The sequence below is a fragment of the Neophocaena asiaeorientalis genome, unplaced genomic scaffold, assembly GCF_003031525.2.
Source record: "Neophocaena asiaeorientalis asiaeorientalis breed wild unplaced genomic scaffold, Neophocaena_asiaeorientalis_V1.1 scaffold77, whole genome shotgun sequence".
NCBI classification, from domain to species: Eukaryota; Metazoa; Chordata; class Mammalia; order Artiodactyla; family Phocoenidae; genus Neophocaena; species Neophocaena asiaeorientalis.
In genome coordinates this window covers 10,461,148-10,487,821 of record NW_020174645.1, presented here as the reverse complement: position 1 = coordinate 10,487,821, position 26,674 = coordinate 10,461,148, and the positions used below count along the sequence as shown (strand labels likewise).

The 26,674-nt window shown below is 44.9% G+C and overlaps 1 protein-coding gene across 3 annotated transcripts in view; it reads right to left on the bottom strand.

Moving 5' to 3' along the window:
* The window catches only part of TESC (tescalcin), a 66,178-nt gene that overhangs the window by 26,936 nt on the left and 12,568 nt on the right, over positions 1-26,674 (bottom strand). For all 3 annotated transcript variants that reach the window (XR_003005006.1, XR_003005005.1, XM_024758567.1), the window contains exon 2: positions 12,378-12,447. Coding sequence is in view for 1 of the 3 variants with exons in the window: in XM_024758567.1 (XP_024614335.1) it covers positions 12,378-12,447 (70 nt within the window). In the remaining 2 variants the exon portion in view is untranslated. The remainder of the gene's footprint in view (positions 1-12,377; positions 12,448-26,674) is intronic.

Below are 26,674 nucleotides of genomic sequence, written 5' to 3'. Positions count from 1 at the left end.
ACCTAATGAAACTTAAAAGCTTTTGTACAGCAAAGGAAACCATAAACAAGATGAAAAGACAACCCTCAGAATGGGAGAAAATATTTGCAAACAATTCAGTGGACAAAGGATTAATCTCCAAAGTATATAAACAGCTCATTCAGCTCAATATTAAAAAAAACAACCCAATCAAAAAATGGGCAGAAGACCTAAATAGACATTTCTCTAAAGAAGACACACAGATGGCGGAGAAGCACATGAAAAGCTGCTCAACATCACTTTAAAATGGTACAGATGAACCAGTTTGCAGGGCAGAAATTGAGACACAGATGTAGAGAACAAACGTATGGACACCAAGGGGGGAAAGCAGCGGGGCGGGTGGGGATGGTGGTGTGATGAATTGGGCGATTGGGATTGACATGTATACACTAATATGTGTAAAATGGATAACTATTAAGAACCTGCTGTATAAAGAAAGAAATAAAAGAATACAAAAAGAAAGCAGGGAACTCTTCGCGCTTCTCAAACATGAACTTGTACACGAATCCTGGGGATCGTGGTAAAATGCAGGTTCTGATTCAACAGTCCTGTAAAGGCCAGTTTCAGTCTCATTTTTCCTTCTTCCCCTCCCACCCCCAGGTGCCCATGGGGCTGGTTGAACCAGCTCAGCCAAAGGCCTCCCTGCCACCCATGGGAACAGCTCTGCTTCACCCTGAGCCCAGGGCTGGGGCCGGAGCTGATACACGGTGGCCAGTGGTCCAGCGATGCTGCCCCAGTGACCAGCGGGGAGGGGTCTACCCGTGAGGGGTCCAGGGGCACACAGCTTCTGTGGGTTTACAACTTTCCCCCTCGAGTCCCCCTCGTGTTTCCTGTGCCAGGCTGAGTACTCTGTGAGCTCAGCCATGTTTAATCACCCTCACATCCCAATGATGGGTGATGCCAATGACCCCCCCATTTTACAGGCAAGAAAATGAGGCCCAGAGAGGTGAAGTGACTAAGCCATCGTCACACAGCTCGTAGAAGAGCTTTGAATCCGGCTCTCACCACCCCCATGCACTTCCTCACACTTGCTATTTCCTTCAAGTTGTGGTTTTTAATTTAAAGAGAGAGAACAAGAGAGATCTTCATGAGGCATCTGATCCCGCCCAGCCCCGAGAGGCCCCATCGGGGACCCAGAAAGAGGGCAAGACAAGTGTCCAGCCCACAAAGGAAGGAAAGACTAAAAAACCACGAAGGAGGGTGGGCCGGGCACTTCCTCCTGCCTTGCGGTGTGGGTTGGTTTCCGGCGGCTTTGAGGCTCAGCTCAACTGCAAAGTTCTCTCTGCAAGTCTGGAGAGGATTCTCAGCCTGGAGCCCCGGCCTCCCTGCTCTCTGCTGGTCCAGGGCTTCACACCTCAAGGAAAGACACGGGGCTCTCCTCTGCGGGCCGCATGCCCGACCCTCCCGGACCCCCTCCCTGCACTTAGTGTTGAGCTTGTGATGGTTAAACAGCAGGGCAAAGGGGGGCCCACAGGGGCTCATGAAGGAAGGAGCACGTCTCATCTAGCCCGTGTCTTGGCAGGCAGTGCCGAGCCGCTCAAAGGGCAGTGCCTGGACAGCAGTGGCAGCAGCACCAGGGAGCTTGTGAGAAGTGGAGGGTCTTGGCTGGGCCCAACCAGCTGACTCAGAACCTGCATTTCACCTCGATCCCCAGGATCTGTACGCAAGTGTGTGCTTGAGAAGCTCTGAGAATTCCCTACTTGCACCAGGCAGTTCTCCCATCTACATGCCTTTGCACAACAGATTCCGGCAGGAAAGCCCCGCTCCCCTCGCCCCCGGACAAATGCCTCTTCCAAAAGCTGAGGCAGCATCAGCGCTTCCCGCCCCGCCCCCCACTGCTGCTCCATGCCCGGCCCGGCCGCACCCCAATACCGGTCATGTACTCATGACAGGAGGAGTGACGGGTATTGCAGCACCTTCCAGGTGGCAGACCCTGTTCTGCGTGCTGGCTTCAGCAGCGATGCGAAAGACATGATCCTTCCTGGGGTTCCAGTGGGGGAAATGATAGAGACAGAAAACGGAGGGACTTCCTCGGTGGTCCAGGGGTTAAGACTCTGCCTTCCAGAGCAGGAGGCGTGGGTTCGGTCCCTGGTTGGGGAACTCAGATCCCACATGCCGTGGGGTGTGGCCAAAAACTTAAGAAAGAAAATGACACTTAAGAGTTGATGGTATCAAAGTCACACTGGCTAAAGAAGGTAAACAACAAACTTAAAAAATAAAAAAAATAAAAGAAAACGGAGCATCTCAGGCAGTGAGAAGCACTTCGCAGACACATCGAGCACATTGGGGATGGATGAGACTGCAGGCGGCTGGTGCCAGTCTCCGTGGGCTGGTCTGGGAAAGGCCTCATGGTGAAGGTGACACGTGAGCACAGACCCGCAGGAGGCGAGTGCTCAACCCCAGGGGACACCTGGCAACGTCTGGAGACATTTCTGGCTGTCGCACTGGGAAAAGGTGCTACAGGCAGCCAGGGATGAGGTTCAACATCCTACAACATACATGACAGCCCCCCCCCCACCCCCAAAAGAATGATCCAGCTCCAAGCGCCAGTGGAAAGCCTACTCCGGCTTCTAAAAGCATTTTAGAAAGAAGGAACGGTGCGTGCTAGGGCCCTGAGGCAGGAACAGTAAGAAAGTCCACGCGGCTGGAACAGAAGGAGTAAAAGGCAGATGGTCAGGAGATCGGAGGGGTGGTGGGCACAGGGATCTGCAGGACACGCACTGACCAGGCGGCCCTGACTTTCTTCTCCTCGGCGAGATGGAACAGTCTTAGCAGAGAAGTGCCATTTTCAGAGTCTCCCCCCACCATGCATCACTTTGGGTCTATATGAGGGTGGGGCAGGGAGAACAGGAGCAGGAGGTCTTGGGGGTGTGCGGCTGCTACGATAACTAACCCAGGTGAGAGCTGATGGCAGCCTGGATGGGAGGCGATGGGGGGGTTTGCCCTGGGACGCGTTAAGCGCAAGATGCCTTTGGGACATCAAGGTGACAGGCAGGGGCTAGGTGAGTCTGGAGTTCAGAGGAGATGGCCCGGCCGGAGATACAAATTAGACAGTTAATATCCAGGTGGCATTTTGAGCCAGCACTGAGTCTTTTATTTCGGGTCCTTCCTACGGCCAAGGAGGGCCTCCGTGATCTGCCCCCAACTCTCCCGTCCTCTCGTCACTCGGACTGACGGAGCTCGGTCCCACCTCCGCCCGGAGGATCCTTCCCTCTTCCCTCCACACACCGGCCCCTTCTCTCATTCTGCTCTCAGCCCCAGGGCAGCCACCTCAGAGGGGCCTTCGCGACCACCTGTCCCAAAGTCCTTCTCCACGTGGCGGTCCCAAGGGATGCACCCTCTCTGCCCCGTTTCCTTCATCACTGTATATAACGAGCTGGCTTATATGCTAGTTACCTCGCTCACACTCACACGCACACACCTGAAGAGAAGCGCCCCCCCCCCCCGAGGGGCAGAGGGAGCCTCACTTCTCATTCGGTCTCCTCGGCACTAGAACCCGCCATGGAAGGTCTTAACACCTGCTTCTGTAAAGCAAGGACTGAGTCAAGTATTAATAGTCCTGGGAAAAGAATCTGTTAAAAAAATTTTTTTTATGTGAGTGCCCTAAATCTAGGACCATTTAGGGAGCTTCTTCCTGATCTGGGGGACACCTGGGCACACTTTCACACCAAGCTGATGCCTTCATGGGTCCCCTTCTCACATCTGACCTCACACGGTCCCCTGAGCAGGTGTGAGAACCCCGGGGCCACTCTCACCTGCTGTTTCCTGGGCAGTTTTACAAGTAACTGCGGGTTTTTCTTTTTAAGTGAACGTGTATCATCCTAGCTGAGGCTTTAAAGGGAGTCCTGGTAAACTCCTGGAATACGTTAAATACTGACAGTGAAACAGCCTCACCATCTAGGTGGGGCCTCAGTTCTTTCACTGTTGTGAGTACTTCTTAAAAAAAGAAAAAGTAAATCCTCAGTTATTTGACAGGTTAAAAAACAAAGCGACTGGGTTAAAAAGTGACTTCACTTGGGGAAAAGCGATGTGATCACAGTGGTTCAGGGCTCTGGCTATTCCAACAGCCAGCCCTGCTGTGGGACCTTAACCTTCTTAGCCTCAGTTTCTTCATCTGACAAATGGGGTAATGGTGTGAACTTCACACCGAGACCCTCAAGACCACACAGCTAACAGCTAACCTCTCACTGGATAAAGCCGTGCGAGGCACGGCCGAGGGATGCAAAACAAGCCCTGGAGTCAGGACTTCTGCTGACATCTGGCCCATCACAATGCTGCTCGGCACTTTGGTGGCGCTGGACAGTGGGCAACTGCGTCCTTTTTCTTCCCCGTGTACATCTATGGTTGCGTTCATCCCGGGAATCACTCCATGTGTGGTGGCTCGATGCAACTAAAAATATTTTTGTAATGCAGCTCTATCTAATCAGGCACCCTCCTGGCCCCCATCACTAGATTTGAAGGATTCCATCGCATCTATTTCTGGGGGTTGGAGAGCCTGCCAGGGCACTATCAGGAAGTCAAAGCTGCTGTTTAAAACATTTGATGCTCAAGGGACCCCATTAAAGAAAGAAAAAGTGCAAGAAACCAGTACTGTATCTTCTTCACTGTCTAAAATCAGCATCGTTTAACAAGCTTATTTATGGAAGGTCTTCCCTGTTAGAAGAAAAGCTTTTGAGGACAGAAGTCTCTGCATATTAGATGCTCAATTAATGAGTCAGATGAACATTTTCTATACAAGCATTTTTCATCAAGAGGCCTCAGAACAGAGTGCTTTGTGATCAGGGTGGATTCAGGTTTGGGGGGTCCAGAAACACATATAATCTGGGGGGCTCTCTTAAAGAAAAAGAATTCAGCATTAGGAATTCTTCAAAAAGTCAGTTGCTGGGGCTTGTAAGGAATCCATACAAAGTGGGGCCCTGACGCACTGGCTTTGAAAGCCTCAGGGTAAACTCACCCCTGGATGTCCTTACGTGATTTTTCAGAAAAAGAGGGGATAGGACCAGATATGGGTAGGAAGTGGTGGGTTAAAATTAAAAACAATTTTCGCAATTTTTACCCCATAGAATTTTTTTAAAAGCTATATTCAACTTATTAAAGTCATAAATTCAGAAACCTGGGCTTCCCTGGTGGCTCAGTGGTTAAGAATCTGCCTGCCAATGCAGGGGACACGGGTTCGAGCCCTGGTCCGGGAAGATCCCACATGCCGTGGAGCAACTAAGCCCATGCGCCACAACTACTGAGCCTGTGCTCTAGAGCCCGTGAGCAACAACTACTGAGCCCGTGTGCCACAACTACTGAAGCCCGTGTGCCTAGAGCCTGTGCTCTGCAACAAGAGAGGCCACTGCAGTGAGACGCCCACGCACCACAACGAAGAGTAGCTCCCGCTCGCCGCAACTGGAGAAAGCCCACGCACAGCAACGAAGACCCAATGCAGCCAAAAATAAATAAATAAAATAAATAAATTCTTCATTAAACTTTTAAACGCAACGTACATGTCCTACTAGTCTATGTATAAATGCTGCAGGTGTAAATGGTCACTTTTAAGGGGCTTTCTGCACTGGAAGTATTCCAAAGTCCCCCCATGGGACCCTAGTAACCTCTCGGGCACCTTTGTTCTCTGACAGGGGGCAGAGGGGGCCACATCCCACACCCCTCCCAGACTGGGGTACTGGGGACCTTGCTCAGGGGACCCCAGTCAACGACTTTCACAAATCTTGACACTAAAGAAACAAAGCTCTTTTCTATGCTCCAAAACCCCAGCGTGGCCCAGAGCCTCCTGGATGTACCCATGGACATGCCCAGGGATCAGAGAGGTTGAAGGCCCAGCCTGGGGTCACACAGGAAACCCTTGGCAGAACGAGGACCAGATCACAGTCCAGGGCCGCTCATCCCTTCTGCCCAGGGAGAACGTGCAGGAAAGCCTAGGAGGACTGGAAAAACTGCCCCATCGCCCTTCTCCAGGCCCTGGAGGGTGGACTAGAATTAGGCAATGCAGTTCCAGGGCACTGGGAAGGGACCCTTCCTGCAGGCCTGTCTGCATAAGCGCTGCAGTCGAGTGGTGTTACCTCCTTCCTGCACGCTGGGCTGGGCTATCACTGTGTATAGCTGACGCTACCCGCCCAGCAGAGACTGCAGCAGGCGCTGTGGTGTTGGGAATGATACCCCCCTCCCAGGACGGTAAGGGCGGAGGGCCCTCAGAGAGCAGAACAGGGAGACTGAGGCCCTCACGGGACACTCGCAAGTCAAAGCCATGCCCCCAGCTTCCTTACAGAGGGATCTCAGCACCGGGTTCAAATCAGCTCCTCCACTTATGAACTGTGTTGACCAGGAGCCAGGTACGTGACCTCCCCGAGCCTCACCTTCACTTGTGTCCAACGGGGAGAACAGGTGTTCCTACCACTACCTGTGGGGTTGTATAAGGCAGAAGTAACAGGCTGTGCAGCACAAAACATGCTGAAACAATAGCTTCTACCTGTGAACAGTCCCCATGTGCCGGGCCCCCAGATAAATTCTTCTACCGGGAATATATAAACCCTGTGAGGAAAAGACTATTAATAACAACAGGTCTCATCTATACCATGCTCGATGGATTACAGAGAACTCCTCTAGTCAATATGCTCACTCACTTGTTCCTCACTCCTTTGCTCTCTCATTCATTCATTCATTCAATTAATCAACTACTCCTAGAGCATCCACCCTGTTACAAGCCCTGGACTCAGCACTAGAGCCAGGCGAACAGACCCAGTTCCTGCCCCGCAAGGGGCCGATAGTCTGCTGCAGGGGATGGGTGGCTAGAAGGGGAGCAGTTACAACTCTGGGCTGGGGCACCCCCAGGAGGAATCTGTGGGGGTTAGGAGGCAGGAGGGTGTCTTGGAGGAAGTGGTGTCCACACTGAGACCTCAGCAAAGCAAAACCCAGCAGCTGAAGACCCTGGTGGACCCCAGCTAAAGGGCATGGACATGACATTCACTGGGGAGCCCCTGAGAGCTCGGGAGCAGGGGCTGCTCCCTGGATCCAGGTAGATATAATCAGGGCTTGCTTGAGGGCAGGGGTGGAAAGGGCAATGCATATGGTGCTCCCAGGGGTGGGTGTGCAGGAGATACGTAAGTGGGGTGCAGGGTGGCGGGCACAGTCACCAGCTCAAACCTTCCCAAGTCCTGGCTTGACCTGCGAGGCATGGGAAATAGGAGGCTGCACATGGACCTCTCAGCACCTGGGGGTGGATAGCACCACCTATCCAAGCCTGGAGGGCAAACAGGGTGCCATCCCCAGATTCCAGGCACCTCACCAAGACTGCCCATGACAGGTAAAAATGCAGAGTCCCAGGCCCCACTACGTTCCTGTGAATCAAAACCTGCGTTTTAGCAAGATACCCGGGTGATTTGCACGTACACTCATGCTGGGAAAGAACCAGTGTAGACTATTCACAATAGCAAGACATGGAAACAGCCTAAATGTCCATCAACGATGAACGGATAAGGAAGATGTAGAACATATACACAATGGATACTACTCAACCATAAAAATGAATGAAATAATGCCATTTGCAGCAACATGGGTGGACCTAGAGATTATCATATTAAGCGAAGTAAGTCAGAAAAAGACAAATACCATATGATATCACTTATACGTGGAATCTAAAACATGACACAAATATACCTATCTACCAAACAGAAACAGACACACAGATGTAGAGCACAGACTCGTGGTTGCCAAGGGGGAGGGGGTTGGGAGAGGGAGGGATTGGGAGTTTGGGATTAGCAGATGTAAACTATTATATACAGAACGATTGGAAGGGAAGAGGTAAAGCTGTCACTATATGCAGATGACATGATACTATATATAGAAAACCCTAAGGACGCCACACAAAAATTAGTAGATCTGATAAGTGAATTCAGCAAACTGGCAGGATACAAGATTAACATTCAGAAATCAGTTGCATTCCTTTACACTAACAATGAAATATCATTAGAAAGGGAATGTAAAAAAATAATACCTTTTAAAATCACACCAAAAACAACAAACAAACAAAAAAAACCTAAGAATAAACCTGACCAAGGAGGTGGAAAGACTTATACGCTGAGAACTATAAAACATTAATAAAAGAAATTAAGGAAGATTCAAAGAAATGGAAAGACAGCCCATGCTCTTGGAGTGGAAGAATTAATATTGTTAAAAGACCAATACTACCCAAAGCAATCTACAGGTTTAATGTAATCCCTATCAAATTACCCATGACATTTTTCACAGAACTAGAATAATCCAAAAATTTACTTGGAACCATAAAAGACACAGAATTGCCAAAGCAATCCTGAGAGAGAAAAAAAAAAAACCAGGAGGCATAACTCTCGCAGACTTCAGACAATACTACAAAGCTACAGTAATCAAAACAGTTTGGTATTGATACAAATACAGACAAACAGATCAACAGAACAGAATAGAGAATCAGAAATAAACCCACATGCCTATGGTCAATTAATCTTCAACAAAGGATGCAAGAATATAAAATGGGAAAAAGTCTCTTCAGCAAGTGGTGCTGGAGAAGTTGGACAGCTGCATGTAAATCAATGACGTTAGAACACACCCTCACACCATGCACAAAAATAAACTAAAAACTGGCCTGAAGACTTAAACGTAAGACATGACACCATAAGACTAGAAGAGAGCATAGGCAAAACATTCTCTGACATAAACCATACCAATGTTTTCTTAGGTCAGTCTCCCAATGCAGTAGAAATAAAACAAAAATAAACAAATAGGATCTAATCAAACTTACAAACTTTTGCACAGCAAAGAAAACCATTTAAAAAAAAATGAAAAGACAACCTATGGAATGGGAGAAAATACTTGCAAATGATGTGACCGACAAGGGCTTAATCTTAAAATATACAAACAGCTCATACAACTCAACAACAAAAAACCAAACAACCCACTCCAAAAATGGGCAGAAGACCTAAACAGACATTTCTCCAAAGAAGACATACACATGGCTAGTAGTTACATGAAAAGCTGCTCAACATCACTAATTATTAGAGAATGCAAATCAAAAGTACAATGAGGTATCACCTCACACCAGTTAGAATGGGCACCATCAGAAAATCTACAAACAACAAATGCTGGAGAGGGTGTGGAGAAAAGGGAACCCTCCTACACTGTTGGCAGGAATGTAAGTGGGTGCAGCCACTACGGAAAACAGTATGGAGGTTTCTCAGAAAACTAAAAACAGAATTACTATATGATCCAGCAATCCCACTACTGGGCATGTACCTGGACAAAACTATAATTCAAAAAGATACATACACCCCTATGTTCATAGCAGCACTGTGCATAATAGCCAAGACATGGAAACAACCTAAATGTCCATCAACAGATGAATGCATAAAGAAGATGTGGTACATATATACACTGGGATATTACTCAGCCATATAGAAGAATGAAATGATGCCATTTGCAGCAACATGGATGGACCTAGAGATTACCATAATAAGTGAAGTCAGTCAGAAAGAGAAAGACAAATACCATACAATATCACTTATATGTGGAATCTAAAATATGACACAAATGAACCTATCTACAAAACAGAAACTGACTCACAGACATAGAGAACAGACTTGTGGTTGCCGAGGGAGAGGGAAGGATTGCGAGTTTGGGGTTAGCAGATGCAAACTAGTATATACAGGATGGATAAACAACAAGATCCTACTGTATAGCACAGGGAACTATATCCAATCTCCTGGATAAACCATAATGGAAAAGAACATGAAAAAGAATGTAAGGACTTCCCTGGTGGCGCAGTGGTTAAGACTCCACGATCCCAATGCAGGGGGCCCGGGTCTGATCCTGGTCAGGGAACTAGATCCCACATATATGCTGCAACTAGGAGTTCGCATGCCACAGCTAAGGAGCCTGTGGGTCGCAACTATGGATCCCTCCTGTGCAACCAAATAATAAAATAAAAAATTAAAAAGATCAGAAAATAACTTTAAAAAAAGTCTGTATATACGTGTATCATTGGGTCACTTTGCCATACAGCAGAAATTAACACAACTTTGTAAACCAACTATACTTCAATTAAAAAAATAATGGATAAACAACAAGGTCCTACTGTATAGCACAGGGAACTACATTCAATACCCTGTAATAAACCATAATGAAAAAGAATATATATATGTACAACTGAATCACTTTGCTGTACAGCAGAAATTAACAGAACATTGTAAATCAACTATACTTCAATAACATTAAAAAAAAAAGAACCAGTGTAGAGCTCAATGTTTCAGTACATCCTTGCAAAAGCCCATGAGGGGCCACTGGGCGACACAGTCAGGGCTCGGATGCTGGAATCTCAAAGTGGGAGGGACCTCCACCAGCACTGCCACCTCCTGCTCACACAGCACCTGTGCTCCCCACCTCCACTCCAGCCCTATAATCAACGGCCACTGCTTGGACATCTCAAGGTGTGTCCTCATGACCTCACCAACGGTCGAATAATGACAGTCCTGTTTGCCAAATGCCAAGGAACCCAGCTCAGAGCAGAAGCATCCTACATCTGCTCATCTTTAATGCTTAAATCAAATCCCAAATGACCACATTCCCTTTACGGAGGAGACAGGCTCAGAGAAACAGAACAAATAACCCAAAGTCACGCAGCCAGGGATATGGATGATCCAAATATGCTATGTTTCCCAAGTCTGGGTTTTGCTTCTGCTTCCCCCAAGTCTGAAAACACATGTGGAATTTGAACCCGAGACCTCTCACCAAGCCAAGACCCACGGACCCCAGGCCCATAATAATGAGAAGCCCAAGGCAGCTTACGATAGGGCTGGGGGCACAGCTTGGTGGAAAATTATCTTGAGAAAGGGGGCCCCGCTTTCACACACCCCCAATTGCGAGCTGCGTGGTGGCCCCGCCTGCCAGCATGGATATTGCCCACCTGGCACAGAGCATGTACCCATGAATTTCTAAAGGAATGAAGGCTGCCCTTGACACTTCCATATTCCAAAATCCAGGTGCACATGTGTCACCTCCCCTGAGACCTGCACCCATTCCTCAGCCCCTGGTCCAAGGAAGCCCTTGGAAATCACTCCACCCTCCACCCCTGCCCTTGGCAGAAGACCCAGCCCTGCTCACTCACAGCTCTGGGAAAAAAAACAATTTGCGTTTCTAACCCCTGGCTATGGTGATTGGCTCAGCGCTGGGCAGGTGACCCCATCAGAGCCAACGAGAAGCCAGAGGAACTTTTTGCTGGGCTCTTCACTGGGCTGAGTGAGTGAGATGTGTAGAATTCAAGAAGTCAGTCCTGATTTAATTTACTCCCGCCCTGGACATAATCAAATTGAGACCAGAGGCCATCAGAACCTTGAGCCCACCAGACTCTGAGCTTTGGAAACGGATGCTCTGAGAATATAACACACTGGATTAACAACATGCCTTTGTTTAGACAGACGAGAGAAAGTGGACAGTTTTTACATGTTGCTTTCCACAAAAATTTGGTTAAATTTTGTCCATTTACTAAGAAAAAAAAACATGCTTCCCTGGACTATTTAAAGGTTTATTTTAAAGTTCCAAGACTGTAACCTTGAGACTCTGAATGTCTATTTTAGGAAACTACATCTGTTAGAAAGTTTGTGGTAGAACAGCACTCATTTTACATTGGAAACTGCTTGCTTTAGTCCAACCCGAAGCTTCCTCATCAACGTTGTGCTCGACTCACTGACTCGGACTTCTCACTAACTTAGTTCTAAATAACAACCACCACCTAAGACTGAACACACTCTCGTAGAAGAAGGCAAACAGTCCAAGGCGTTCCTCCTCACAAAAAGGTAACCCACCCACTTCTACAAGATTCACATTAAATAACACAATGTGAAATGGATTTTCCCTGACAGAAATCTGAGGCTGGAGCTATCAACCAGAGGAAGCGGGGTCAACAGCCGGGGCCTCGTGACAGCATTCAAGCCCCTGAACTGAGCCACACCACAACTGATCATCTTTGGGGTGCCCAGCGCTGGGAGTGATCCTGGCACTCAACAGACCTGTCATGTGTGTCTGGGGTTCCAGGGAAGGCAAGGTGAGGTAGGGGTGGCTGACCAGCTCTTTGTCCCCAACCCCTTGTTTACACTCCAGTTATAATTTTCTGATCCCAGTAGAAGCAGATGAGATTCTTTTCCTCCCGGGTGAGGACATCTTGTCTAGAAGGAACCAAAAGCATTACGACAACTACAGCTTTGTCTCAGGAAATGGGGCTACCCAGGGGCTCTGGGAGAGCCAGCCAGCACTCAGGGGAAGAGATAAATGGAAAAGGACATCCCCAAAGGTCATGGCCCTGTCCGACACCCAAACCCAGCTGCTGATCTTACCGAATGGTGGGCTGGTCTCCACTCAGGTGCTTAAATCTCCGGTGGAGCTGCTCGATCTGGTCAGACGAGACTAAGAAGTAGGAGAAAAAAAGAAAAAAAGAACGTGAGAAAGGCATCATTGACCTTTGAACTCGGAGCTACGGGAGGGAGGCTGGAGTCTCACCCTCACCCTCCTGTTCCATTCATCCTCTCGCCATCTCCTACCAAGGCAAAACGAAGCTCAGGATGAAGAAGCAGAGAACGGGTTTGCCATTCCTCCTGGTAACAGAGCTCTGGGGTTATTATTATTAGCTCTGCCCCTTTAGCAATAAGACAATTACTACTAATAACAGCTCGTGGGACAGGACAAACGTGAACCAGGTCACTCTCTCTTTCCTCAGCTCATTAAAGAGATGGTACCTGCTTGTCTGACTTCCTCCCCTCCCACTCCTGGAGATGGGCATTTCCCCCACTGAAAAAGGGGCTTCCTATGTCACATTAAAAGAGACAGAGGAGGAGGGAAGGGGGAAAGTGGTTCAGGCTGGTGCCGGAAGTGATTTGGGAGACCCGTAGTAAGAAGTGTACAGAGAATCTGGTAAAGCAAGAGAAGTGGAAGGAAAAGAAATAGAATTTTGATCATTGCTGTTGTGGGCAATGTATTTAGATAACCTCAATTGTTTCATTTTCTTCCTTCCAGTTTGATTGAGATATAATTGATGTATAGCACTGTATAAGTTTAAGGTGTACCGCATGATTTGAGTCACATACACTGTGAAAAGATGACCACAGTAAGTTTAGTGAATGCCCATCATCTCACATGCAAAATTTAATAAATCACTGAAGAAATCAAAGAGGAGCCAAAAAAAAAAATACCTAGAGGCAAATGACAATGAAAACACAATGATCCAAAACCTATGGGATGCAGCAAAAGCAGTTCTAAAAGGGAAGTTTATAGCAATACAATCTTACCTCAGGAAACAAGAAAAATCTCAAATAAACAACCTAACCTTATACCTAAAGCAACAAGAGAAAGAAGAACAAACAGAACCCAATGTTAGTAGAATGAAAGAAATCATAATGATCAGAGCAGAAAAAAATGAAATAGAGATGAAGAAAACAACAGAAAAGATCAATGAAACTAAAAGCTGGTTCTTTGTAAAGATAAACAAAAGTAATAAACCTTTAGCCAGACTCATCAAGAAAAAAAGGGAGAGGACTCGAATCAATCAAATTCGAAATGAAAAAAGGAGAAGTTAAACAGACACCACAGAAATATAAAGGATCATAAGAGACTACTACAAACAACTACACGTCAATAAAATGGAGAACCTAGGAGAAATGGACAAATTCTCAGAAAGGTACAGCCTTCCAAGACTGAACCAGGAAGAAATAGAAAATATGAACACCAATTACAAGTACTGAAATTGAAACAGTGATTAAAAAACAAACAGAAGTCCAGGACCAGATGGCTTCACAGGTGAATTGTATCGAACATTTAGAGAAGAGTTATTAACACCTATCCTTCTTAAACTCTTCCAAAAATTGCAGAGGAAGGAACACTTTCAAACTCATTCTATGAGGCCACCATCACCCTGATATGAAAACCAGACAAAGATACCACACAAAAAAAGAAAATTACAGACCAATAAAACTGATCAACATAGATGCAAAAATCCTAAACAAAATACTAGCAAACCAAATCCAACAATACATTAAAAGGGTCATACACCATGATCAAGTGGGATTTATCCCAGGGATGCAAGGATTCTTCAATATACACAAATCAATCAATGTAATACACCATATTAACAAATTGAAGGAGAAAAACCATATTATCATCTCAATAGATGCAGAAGAAGCTTTTGACATAATTCAACACCCATTTATGATAACAACTCTCCAGAAAGTGAGTATAGAGAGAACTTACCTCAAAATAATAAAGGCCACATATGACAAACCCACAGCTAACATCATTCTCAACGGTGAAAAGCTGAAAGTATTCCCTCTAAGATCAGGAACAAGACAAGGATGTCCAATGTCACCACTTATATGCAACACAGTTTTGGAAATTCTAGCCACGGCAAACAGAGAAGAAGAAGAAACAAAAGGAACCCAAATTGGAAAAGAAGTAAAACTGTCACTGTTTGCAGATGACATGACACTATACACAGAAAATCCTAAAGATGCTACCAGGAGACTACTAGAGCTCATCAATGAATTCAGTAAAGTTGTAGGATACAAAATTAATACACAGAAATCTCTTCATTCCTATACACTAACAACGAAAGATCAGAAAGAGAAATCAAGGAAATAATCTCATTTACCGTCGCAGCAAAAAGAATAAAACACCTAGGAATAAACCTACCTAAGGAGGCAAAAGACTTGTACTTAGGAAACTATAAGATATGATGAAAGAAATAAAAGACACAAACAGATGGAGACATATACCACGTTATTGAACTGGAAGAATCAATACTGTCAAAAAGACTATACTACCCAAGGCAATCTACAGATTCAATGCAATCCCTATCAAGTTACCAATGGCGTTTTTCACAGAACTAGAACAAAAAAATTTTTTAAATTTGTATGGAAATACAAAAGACCTCAAATAGCCAAAGCAATCCTGAGAAAGAAAAATGGAGCTGGAGGAATCAGGCTCCCTGACTTCAGACTATACTACAAAGCTACAGTAATTGAAGCAGTATGGTACTGGCACAAAAACAGAAATATAGATCAATGGAACAGGATAGAAAGCCCAGAAATAAACCCACAAAGCTATGGTCAATGAATCTATGACAAAGGAGGCAAGAATATACAATGGAGAAAAGACAGTCTCTTCGATAAGTGGTGCTGGGGAAAACTGGACAGCTACATGTAGAAGAATGAAATTAGAACACTAACATCATACACAAAAATAAACAAAATGGATTAATGGGGACTACGCTGGTGGTGCAGTGGTTAAGAATCTGCCTGCCAATGCGGATTTGAGCCCTGGTCTGGGAAGATCCCACATGCTGTGGAGCAACTAAGCCCGTGCGCCACATAAAAATGGATTAATGACCTAAATGTAAGGCCAGACACTATAAAACTCTTAGAGGAAAACATAGGCAGAACACTCTCTGACATAAATTGCAGCAATAACTTCTTTGATTCACCTCCTAGAGTAATGAAAATAAAAACAAAAATAAACAAATGAGACCAAATTAAACTTAAAAGCTTCTGCACAGCAAAGAAAACCATAAACAAAACAAAGAGACAACTCACAGAATGGCAGAAAATGTTTGCAAACGAAGCAATCAACAAGGGATTGATTAATCTCCAAAATATACAAACAGCTCATGCAGCTCTTATATCAAAAAACAAACAACCCATCCGTGCTCCGCAACAAGAGAAGCCACTGCAATGAGAAGCCCATGCCCCACAAAAAAGAGTAGCCCCCACTCGCCGCAACTAGAGAAAGCCTGCGCGCAGCAACGAAGACCCAATGCAGCCAAATAAATAAATTTAAAAAAATGGATTAATGACCTAAATGTAAGGCCAGACACTATAAAACTCTTAGAGGAAAACATAGGCAGAACACTCTCTGACATAAATTGCAGCAATAACTTCTTTGATTCACCTCCTAGAGTAATGAAAATAAAAACAAAAATAAACAAATGAGACCAAATTAAACTTAAAAGCTTCTGCACAGCAAAGAAAACCATAAACAAAACAAAGAGACAACTCACAGAATGGCAGAAAATGTTTGCAAACGAAGCAATCAACAAGGGATTGATTAATCTCCAAAATATACAAACAGCTCATGCAGCTCTTATATCAAAAAACAAACAACCCAATCAAAAAATGGGCAGAAGATCTAAGTAGACATTTCTCCAAAAAAGTCATAAAGATAGCCTAAAGCACATGAAGACATGCTTGACATCACTAATTATCAGAGAAATGCAAATCAAAACTACAGTGAGGTACCACCTCACACCAGTCAGAATGGCCATCATCAAAAGTCTACGAACAATAAATGCTGGAGAGGGTGTGGTGAAAAGGGAACTCTCCTACACTGTTGGTGGGAATGTAAATTGGTACAGCCGCTATAGAGAACAGTATGGAGGTTCCTTAAAAAGCTAAAAACAAAACGACCATATGATCTAGCAATCCTACTCCTGGGCACATATCTGGAGAAAACTATAATTTAAAAAGATACATGCACCTCAATGTTCACTGCAGCGCTATTACAATAGCCAGGACATGGAAGCAACCTAAATGTCCACTGACCGAGGAATGGATAAAGAAGATGTGGTACGTGTATACAATGGAATATTACTTAGCCATAAAAAAGAAAATCATGCCATTTGCAGCAACGTGGATGCAACTAGAAATTATACTAAGTGAAGTCAGACAAAGACAAATATCATATCATTCATATGTGGAATCTAATTTTTTAAAAAGCTAAAAACAAAACTACCATATGATCTAGCAATCCTACTCCTGGGCACATATCTGGAGAAAACTATAATTTAAAAAGATACATGCACCTCAATGTTCACTGCAGCGCTATTACAATAGCCAGGACATGGAAGCAACCTAAATGTCCACTGACCGAGGAATGGATAAAGAAGATGTGGTATGTGTATACAATGGAATATTACTTAGCCATCAAAAAGAAGAAAATCATGCCATTTGCAGCAACGTGGATGCAACTAGAAATTATACTAAGTGAAGTCAGACAAAGACAAATATCGTATCATTCATATGTGGAATCTAATTTTTAAAAATGACACAAATGAACTTATTTACCGAACGGAAACAGACTTACAGGTATCAAAAACAAACTTATGGTTACCAAGGGGGAAAAGCTGGGGGGAGGGATAAATCAGGAGTTTGGGACTGACACACACACCCTACTGTATATAAGACAGATAACAAACAAGGACCTACTGTACAGCTCAGGGAACTCTACTCAATACTCTGTGATAACCTATATGAGAAAAGGATCTGAAAACGAATGAACATATGTATATGCACAACTGATCTCTTCGCTGTACACCCGAAATGAACACGACATTGGAAATCAACTGTACTCCAATAAAAGTTAATAAAAAAAGGAAAAACTATTTTTTTCCGTGTGATGAGAACTGTTAGGATTTACTTTTCTAACAACTTTCACGTATAACATACGGCAATGTTCGTTCTATTTATCATGTGGTACATCACATCCCTAGTACCGATTTATCTTATAAGTGCAAGATCGTACCCTCTGACTGCCATCATCCAATTCCCCCCTCTCCCCACCCCCAACTGTTTTAGACAACCTACGTACAGTTGGTTTTTTTTAATTACCATTTTTGGTGGGTAGGCCCTGTTTATTCCACAGCTAAGACTGGGCCTGGTGGGTTCCAGGCTTTAGAAGGCTTCCACCCACGTGTCGGTGCTTATTTTATGAAAGGCACAATATTAAACCCTTATGTGTACCTTCTCACTTCCTCCTCAAAACAACCCTGTGAATAGATACTTTTTCCCTCTGTTGTATCACTGGAAAAGTTCAGCTCAGAGGGTGCTATGATCACACAACTGTGATTGGTAGAACTGGGATTCAACCTCAAAACTCCCCAGCTGCACAGCCCATCCTTAACCGCTACACAACATCACCTCTTTTCCCAGAATATCCTAGTGTTTGAGGCCCTTAGGCCTGGTGCCTGGGGACTATGGACAGTTCTGGCAAAACTTTCTGAAATGGGGCTTCCCTGGTGGCACAGTGGTTAAGAATCCGCCTGCCAATGCAGGGGGCACAGGTTCGAGCCCTGGTCGGGGAAGATCCCACATGCTGCAGAGCAACTAACCCCGTGCGTCACAACTACTGAGCCTGCACTCTAGAGCCCGCGAGCCACAACTACTGAAGCCCGCATGGCTGAGGCCCATGCTCCGCAACGAGAAGCCACCGCAACAAGAAGCCTGCACACTGCAATGCAGAGTAGCCCCCGCTCGCCACAACTAGAGAAAGTCTTCGTGGAGCAACGAAGACCCAATGCCCCCCCCCCCCAAAAAAAACTAACATAAAATAAATAAATTTTAAAAAACTTTCCGAAATGGTGGCTGGGCTGGGGAAGGGCTCTCTCCCCGCACCAGACTCTTGGCATTTCTCATCCCTTAAGCATCTTTTCTCTTCCTGTTCCAGAGGTAGCTAATTTCTGGGGCCAACTGGTCACCTTACTTTACTTCATGTTTTTTTTAGCCTCAGGCTCGAACTGTGATCTCTTCAAGAATCTGCAACTCAGGGGACTTCCCTGGTGGTCCAGTGGGTAAGACTCCACGCTACGAATGCAGGGGGCCTGGGTTCGATCCCTGGTCTGGGAACTAGATCCCGCGTGTACGCCGTAACTAAGAAGTCCGCATGCCACAACTAAGAGATCCCGCATGCCAGCAACTAAAAAAAAAAAGACCCCGCATACCGCAGTGAAGATCCCGTGTGCAGCAACTAAGACCCGGTGCAGCCAAAGTAAATAAATAAATAATAAATATTCGAAATAAAAAAGAATATGCAACTCAGAATTCTCAAGCCTTTCTAGAAGCTGTTGTTGGCTAGAAAATACTCTTTACAATGACCAACCCATCCCGAAGGCCTGCTATGTGCTGGGGGAATGGGGCTCATCTCCACACATTAGCTCATCTGTTCCTCATGACGCCCTGGCAGGAGGCTGCATCCCATGTTACAGATGTAGAAACCGACACTCGGAAAGGTCAGGTAACCCTTGGGGACAGTTATCACCTTTCTGGAGGAAAATACAGCCATTTACATCATATGTATGTTAGCACGGACATTCGTGTATTCCATGGTCTGGCCATTCCACTCTTAAATTAAGTACATACCCAACAGAAATGCATATCTGCACACATCAGAAGATGTGTAGAAGGATTTCATGGCAGTACGATCTGAAGAGCCCTAAACTGGAAATTATCCAAATGCCCTGCAATGGCAGAATGAAGTGTGTGGTATATGCAAGTAATGGAATAGGATACAGCAGTGAAAATGAACAAACAGTATGGACAATAACTTGGGTGAGTTCCAAAACATATAACAACAAGCAGAAGAAGCCAGACGTGGAAGAGTACTTACTTTATGACTCCATTTACACAAAGCTCAAAAACGGGCAACACCCATCTGCAGTGTTACGTCAGGACAGGAAGGCTACATACGGTACGATCCCAACTACCTGACATTCCGGAAGAGGCAAAACCACCGAGACGGCAACGAGGTCAGCGGTTACCGGGGGAGCGGTGAGTTGGCGAAGCACAGAGAATTTTTAAGGCAGTGAACCTACTCTGCATGGTGCTATAATTATGGATACATGTCATTATACATTTGTCCAAACCCACGGGGTGTAGGACGCCAAGAGGGAACCCTCATGTAAACCGTGGACTCTGGGTGATGAGGTATCAATGGAGGTCCATCAATTGTAACAAATGTCCTCTCCGGTGGGGGATGCTGACAGTGGGCGAGGCTGTGCGTGGCGGGGGGGCAGGGGGCCATGAGTAATCTCTGTACCTTCCCCTGAATTTTGCTGTTCACCTAAAATGGCTCATAAAAACGTCTTAATTTTTTTAAAAGTTAGGATAGAAGTTGCCCTTGATGGGGCAGTAATTTGAATGGGGCATGAGAGGGTTTCTGGGAACTGGAAGCGTTTAATTCTTGATCCAGCTGCAGGTTACACAGATGTGTTCTCAGCAAGTTTGGGGATCTGCATGCTCACTAGTGATGCACTCTTCTGTATGTGATGTCGCAATAAAACATTTACTTAAGAAGCTCAGCAGTTCTACTTGGCGGGGATTTATCCTGAAAGAATAAATCCAACGGGTGCAACAAGATGAGTACATAACTGTTCACCGTTGCATTCTCTACAACAGTGTAAAAACTGGACTCAACCTCAGGGCCCACCAAGAGCAGATCAGTTAAATACTTTATGGTAGATTCAGCCAATTTTAAAAAAAACATGCTGCGTTTAAAAGTGACAGTTGTGTACTGAATATGAACATACATTCCAACATAATGTTGTCTAAAAACAACTGCTATGAAAACAGCATGAACCCCCATTGGGAAGACATCTAAATATATACAAATGTATATAAGTAAGGAAAGAAAATCAACCTGTTTTCCCCAAATAATAATAGCAATTATCTCTCAATGCTGGGATTAAAGACTATGTTTGTTTTGCTTTGATTCATCTATATTTTCCAAACCGTCTCTTATACAATATATATTTATTAGTCATGTAATGAATATTTTAAGCACACAATATGGTCCCATATGGGACAGTCGAGGGATCTCAAAAATATTGTTAGTGGTGAATCATTCATTGGCAAGTACTGCATCCTGGGCACGTGTGTGCTTATTTAATCATCTCCGTGACCCACTGACCAAAAGACAGACGATTCCCATCTTACAGACACACAGATCAGTAACCTGCTCAAGGTCACTAAACTTCAAAGAGGCAGACCCAGGATTTTAACTTAGTCTGTCTGGCAGAACATGTGTGGTTTAGTTTAGGTTTTCTTTCTAACTGACACCCCACACTGCCTCGCTTTAGGTGATCAGATTACACGGCCAATTAGAGTTCTCAGCTCTAACTCACAGATCAAAAAAAATTACGCTGATGCCATCTGCAGCAACATGGATGGACCTAGAGATTGTCACACTAAGTGAAGTAAGTCGGAGAAAGACAAATTATCGTATGATATCGCTTATATGTGGAATCTTTAAAAATGATACAAATGAACTTATTTACAAAGCAGAAATAGACTTACAGACATAGAAAACAAACTTATGGTTACCAAAGGGGAAAGGGGGGAGGGAGGGATAAATGAGGCGTTTGGGATTAACATACACACACTACTATATATAAAATAGATGAACAACAAGGGGCTACTGTATAACAGAGAACTATACTCAATATCTTATAATGACCTATAATGGAAAAGAATCTAAAAAAAAATCTATATATGTATAACTGAGTCATTTTGCTATATACCTGAAACTAACACATCGTAAATCAACTATATTTCAGTAATTTTTTTTAAATACACTGATCTGTTGCGAAATAATGATCAGAAATTAACGCCAACCACACGCTCCTAAACCACCTCCATGAAAAATAAGCGAGAGAGGCCCGTCATAAAGCCACGCCCGGCGGGGTTCCATTTATACAAAACACTCGGAGGGGCAAAGCCATAGAGACAGAAAGTAGACCAGCGGTTGCCTGGGGCTGTGGAAAGAGAGAGGGAATCATTGTTAATAGCAAAGGAGTTTCTTTGAGGGGGATGAAAATGTTCCAAAATTAGACTGTTACACAACCCTGTGATTATACTACAAACTGAGGACACTTTATTTTTTTTATTTTTTGCGGTACGCGGGCCTCTCACTGTTGTGGTCTCTCCCGTTGCAGAGCACAGGCTCCGGACGTGCAGGCTCAGCGGCCATGGCTCACAGGCCCAGCCGCTCCGCGGCATGTGGGATCTTCCGGGACCGGGGCACGAACCCGTGTCCCCTGCGTCGGCGGGCGGACTCTCAACCACCGTGCCACCAGGGAAGCCCTCAACTGTGGACACTTTAAATGGGTGAAATGCAGGGGATGTGAGTTATATCTCAATAAAGACATTAAGAAAGAAGTTAGGGCATAAACATGACAATAGCCGTTAATTAACAATAGGCATTCATCGAGCTGTGTCCTGGGCACTGTGTTCGACTTTACTCTTGACAAGCCTTGGCTCACATAACTCTCAATCAATCCTATCAGGTAGGCACAGTTTTCTCCCCAACCTAGAGATGGGAACACTGAGACCTGCCCAAGGTCACACAGACAGGAAGCACTGTGTAAACCATAAACCATCTCAGACCAGATTTCTCTAATGAAGAGTTTGCAGCTAATTGCATCCAAAGTGCATGCACACATGACACACGCACCTTTCTGTCCTGCTTGACTGAAAGCAGAGGAATTAGGAGGACAAACTCCCCAATTCTGGTTCCCTCTTTTTGGCACTCAAATCCTCAGAGCCAAGAGCTCAGCCCTCAGCTAAGCTCCTGTGCCCTCAACTCCGGCCCCCCAGGCTGACCCTGGGCCCCCGATAAGGTCTGTCCCATGAGCGCCTGATACACATGTGCCCATGTCACACCATGGAAGGCCCTGTCTGCTGTCCTCTCAAGGGTTCCGGGACAGAAGCTTTTCCAGTTTCCCTGCTCCTTACTCTGAGCCCTCTCTCCAGGCCCCCGTGAGGTCACAGCTGCCATGGGAACGAGAGGCAGAGACACCTTGAGCCTGGCATCTCACCTCATTATTTTGGGTATTCGATTTCAACCTGAGGGAAATATACACCCTTCCATGGGGCTGGTGGGAGTTTAATCTGCCCAATTTTGTGTGTGTGGGGGGGGCAGGGCAGAGTGACTTGTCATCTTGTATCAAAAGTTTAAACAAGTATACGCTGGTACTGTCCAATACAGAGCCACATGTGGCTACTGAAATGTGCTGAAGTGTAAAAAAAAAATACCGGCTTTTAAAGACTTAGTACGAAAAAAACGTAAACTGTCTTAATAATTTTTATATTAATTATATTTGAAATAATATTTTCGTTATAATGGGTTAAATATATTATTAAACTAACTTCACCTGTTTCTTTACTTTTTTTTTTTTTAATGTGGCTACTAGAAAATCGGGAATTACATTCCATCTATTGCTCTTTGAAAATTTAGAATTATTCCAACTCGCATTGTATTTGTGCCGGAGAGTGCTTGGTATACATGCTCTGAAGCAGCAACTTGATCCCTAGGAATGAATCCCGAGTAACCGAGACATATGTACAAAGATAAACAGATAAGAATCATCATCGTTGCCTGTTTCAAACAGGAAAAAATCGGGGCAATGCCGGGCCACGGGAAATGGGTTAAATAAATCCTGGTGCATCCTAGACGGCCTGAGAAAATATGTTTAAAATATCGTGGGACATCAGAAAATGTTCATGGAATACCATGACATGGGAAAACCAACAGGCAACAAAGATCTCATTTACATCCAAGTTCACATTGTTATACAAGTGTGTACACAAGAAAAATTACGAAAGGTTCACAACAAAATAGTAAATTGTTCCGGAAGGTAGAATGACAGGACATTTCCCTCCTCTCGCTCCTTATCTTTGCTTACCTGTCCTTTAACTTTTCTGCAATTCATAGGGATTACGTGTGTAATCTTATTTAAATTAAACAATTTTTAACTTCAACAGCTATAATGAAAAGTAAAACAGAAAGTACCTAGCGCTGGTGACACTGTGGAGAAACTGGACCCCTCGGACATTGCTGGTGGGAATGGGAAATTGCACAGCTGCTGTGGAAAAGAGTTTGGTGATTCCTCAATAAATTAAACACAGATTTACCACACAATCCAGAGATTCTGCTCCTAAGTATATAACCAAGATAAATGAAAACATACGCCCACAGAAAAGCCCATACATGAATGTTCACGGCACTACAGTGCATAACGGCCAAAAGGTAGAAACAACCCAGATGTCCATCAACAGGTGGATGGATGAAGAAAGCAGCTCATGCAACTCAATATCAAAAAGACAACCCAATCAAAAAACGGGTGGAAGACCTAAACAGACATTTCTCCAAAGAAGACATACGGATGGTCAAAAAGCACGTGAAAAGACGCTCAACATCACTAATTATCAGAGAAATGCAAATCAAAACTACAATGAGGTATCACCTCATACTGGTCAGAATGGCCGTCATCAAAAAGTCTACAAACAGAGCTGCAGTGAACATCTTGGTACCTGACTCTTTTTGAATTTTGGTTTTCTCAGGGTATATGTCCAGTAGTGGGATTGCTGGGTTGTATGGTAGTTCTATTTTTAGTTTTTGAAGGAACCCCCATACTGTTTTCCATAGTGGCTGTATCAATTTACATTCCCACTAACAGTGCAAGAGGGTTCCCTTTTCTCCACATCCTCTCCAGCATGTACTGTTTGTAGATTCTTTGATGATGACCATTCTGACTGGGGAGGGTGTGGAGAAAAGGGGACCCTCTTGCACTGTTGGTGGAAATGTAAATGCGTACAGCCACTGTGGAGAACAGTATGGAGGTTCCTTAAAAAACTAAAAGTAGTACTACCATACGATCCAGCAATCCCACTACTGGGCATGTATCTGGAGAAAACTAATTTGAAAGATACATGCACCCCAATGTTCACTGAAGCACTCTTACAATAGCCAGGACATGGAAGCAACCTAAATGTCCACCGAAAGAGGTATGGATAAAGAAGATGGGGTACATATATACAATGGAATATTGCTCAGCCATAAAAAAGAATGAAATAATGCCATTTGCAGCAACATGGATGGACCTAGAGATTGTCTTACTGAGTGAAGTAAGTCAGAAAGAGAAAGATAAATATCATATGATATCACTTATAAGTGGAATTTTAAAAAATGATACAAATGGACTTATTTACAAAACAGAAACAGACTCACAGACTTCAAAAACAAACTTACGGTTACCAAAGGGGAAAGATGGAGGGGAGGGATAAATCAGGAGTTAGGGATGAACATAAACAAACTATTACATATAAAACCGATAACCAACAATGACTTACTGTAAAGCACAGGGGACTCTACTCAATGTTCTGTAATAACCTGTTGGGAAAAGAATCTGAAAAAAAATGGATATATGTATACGTATAACTGAATCACTTTGCTGTACACCTGAAACTAACACAACATCGTAAATCAACTATACTCCAATAGAAATTTAAAATTAAATTTAAAAAATAAGTACTGGGGTGTAATGTACATGGTAAATATAATTAACACTGCCGTATGTTATATATGAAAGTTACTGAGAGAAAATCCTGAGTTCTCATCACAAGAAAAAAAAGGTTTTCTTCGATTTCTTTAATTTTGTATCTATATGAAATGATGGATATTCACTAAACCTACTGCGATCATCACTTCGTGATGTATGTAAATCAAATCATCATGCTGCACACCTTAAACTTATATACTGCTGTATGTCAATTATATCTCAGTAAAACTGGAAGAAGAAAAAAGGCCGGCAGCACAAATAGTTATTTCCTCCCATATTCAGTTTGCTTGTTTACTAAAAACTACATATTTAAGGAAACAAAGAACAATATTTGATTAAAAATTGATTTAATAAAAAAGTGTTCTATCCATACAATGGAATATTATTTGGCCATAAAAAAGGATGGAGTACTGACACCTGCTACGACGTGGATGAACCTGGAACATATTCTGCTGAGGCAAAGAAACCAGACACAAAAGGCCACATAGTGTGTGATTCCACTGATGTGAGATGCCCAGAGTAGGCAAATCTACGGACACAGAAAGTGTGTGAGTGGGGTGCTAATGGATATGGGGTCTCTGCCTGGCCCTGGCCCCAACGGTCAGGCTGCCGCCCTGGTATGCTAAGCAAGGAGTCACTGGGGAAGGAGAGTCGTACAGACCAGGGGTCAGAGACAACACTCAGGAAGGAGGGCGGGAGGAGACTAGGCGCCGAGAAACAGGCCCGAAATCTCCCACAAGGTCCAGCCTCCCTCACGTGACTTGCGAGGAAACCGAAGATCCCCATTTACCCACGTCCACTACGGGGCGGTCAGGACTATTTGAGCCTGGTGGTGAGGGGCATATAGAATACCACTTGCTTCTTCCTCCCAGAATCTGGGCTGCCCTCAGGGGTGTGAGGGCCTGACGGACTCCTCCGTGGCACACCTGTATCTGCTCAACCCTCTGACAGGTGCCCCCACCACTCATTAAGAGATATTTACTGAGTGCCTCTGGTTTGCTGGGCACCGGCCAGATGCCAAGGATGCAGACACAAAAGGCAGAGCCCTCACCTCGCTGGGATCCAGGGTCCTAAGTGCAGTGTCCGCTTGCCAAGGAGCACCAAAGTTGGAGTAGGGCTTCCAGTCCACGGGGATGGGGTGGAGGTGATGCCCAGTGGGATCCCAGGGGCTGAGGGCTGGCGCAGGCAGAGTGGGAAGAACTCGGGAAGCTCCAAGCCCTTTAGCACGGGTGGGAGGCAGGCTAGGAACAGGGGCACAGGAGTGGGGGGCGCACACGTCACACTAAGGCACTTAGACTTCACCCTGAGTTTCCGGAGGATGCTAAGCCACAGAACAAGATCCCATGTGCCCGGCAACCGAACGGAGGGCTGATGCAGATGATGGGGCTGGGTACCCACTGAGAGGTGGGCAGGTGGAGCAGTCCAGGTAGGGAAGGGCGCTCAAGACACAGCTCAGAGAAGCAAGGGTGGTTGAGAGCACGC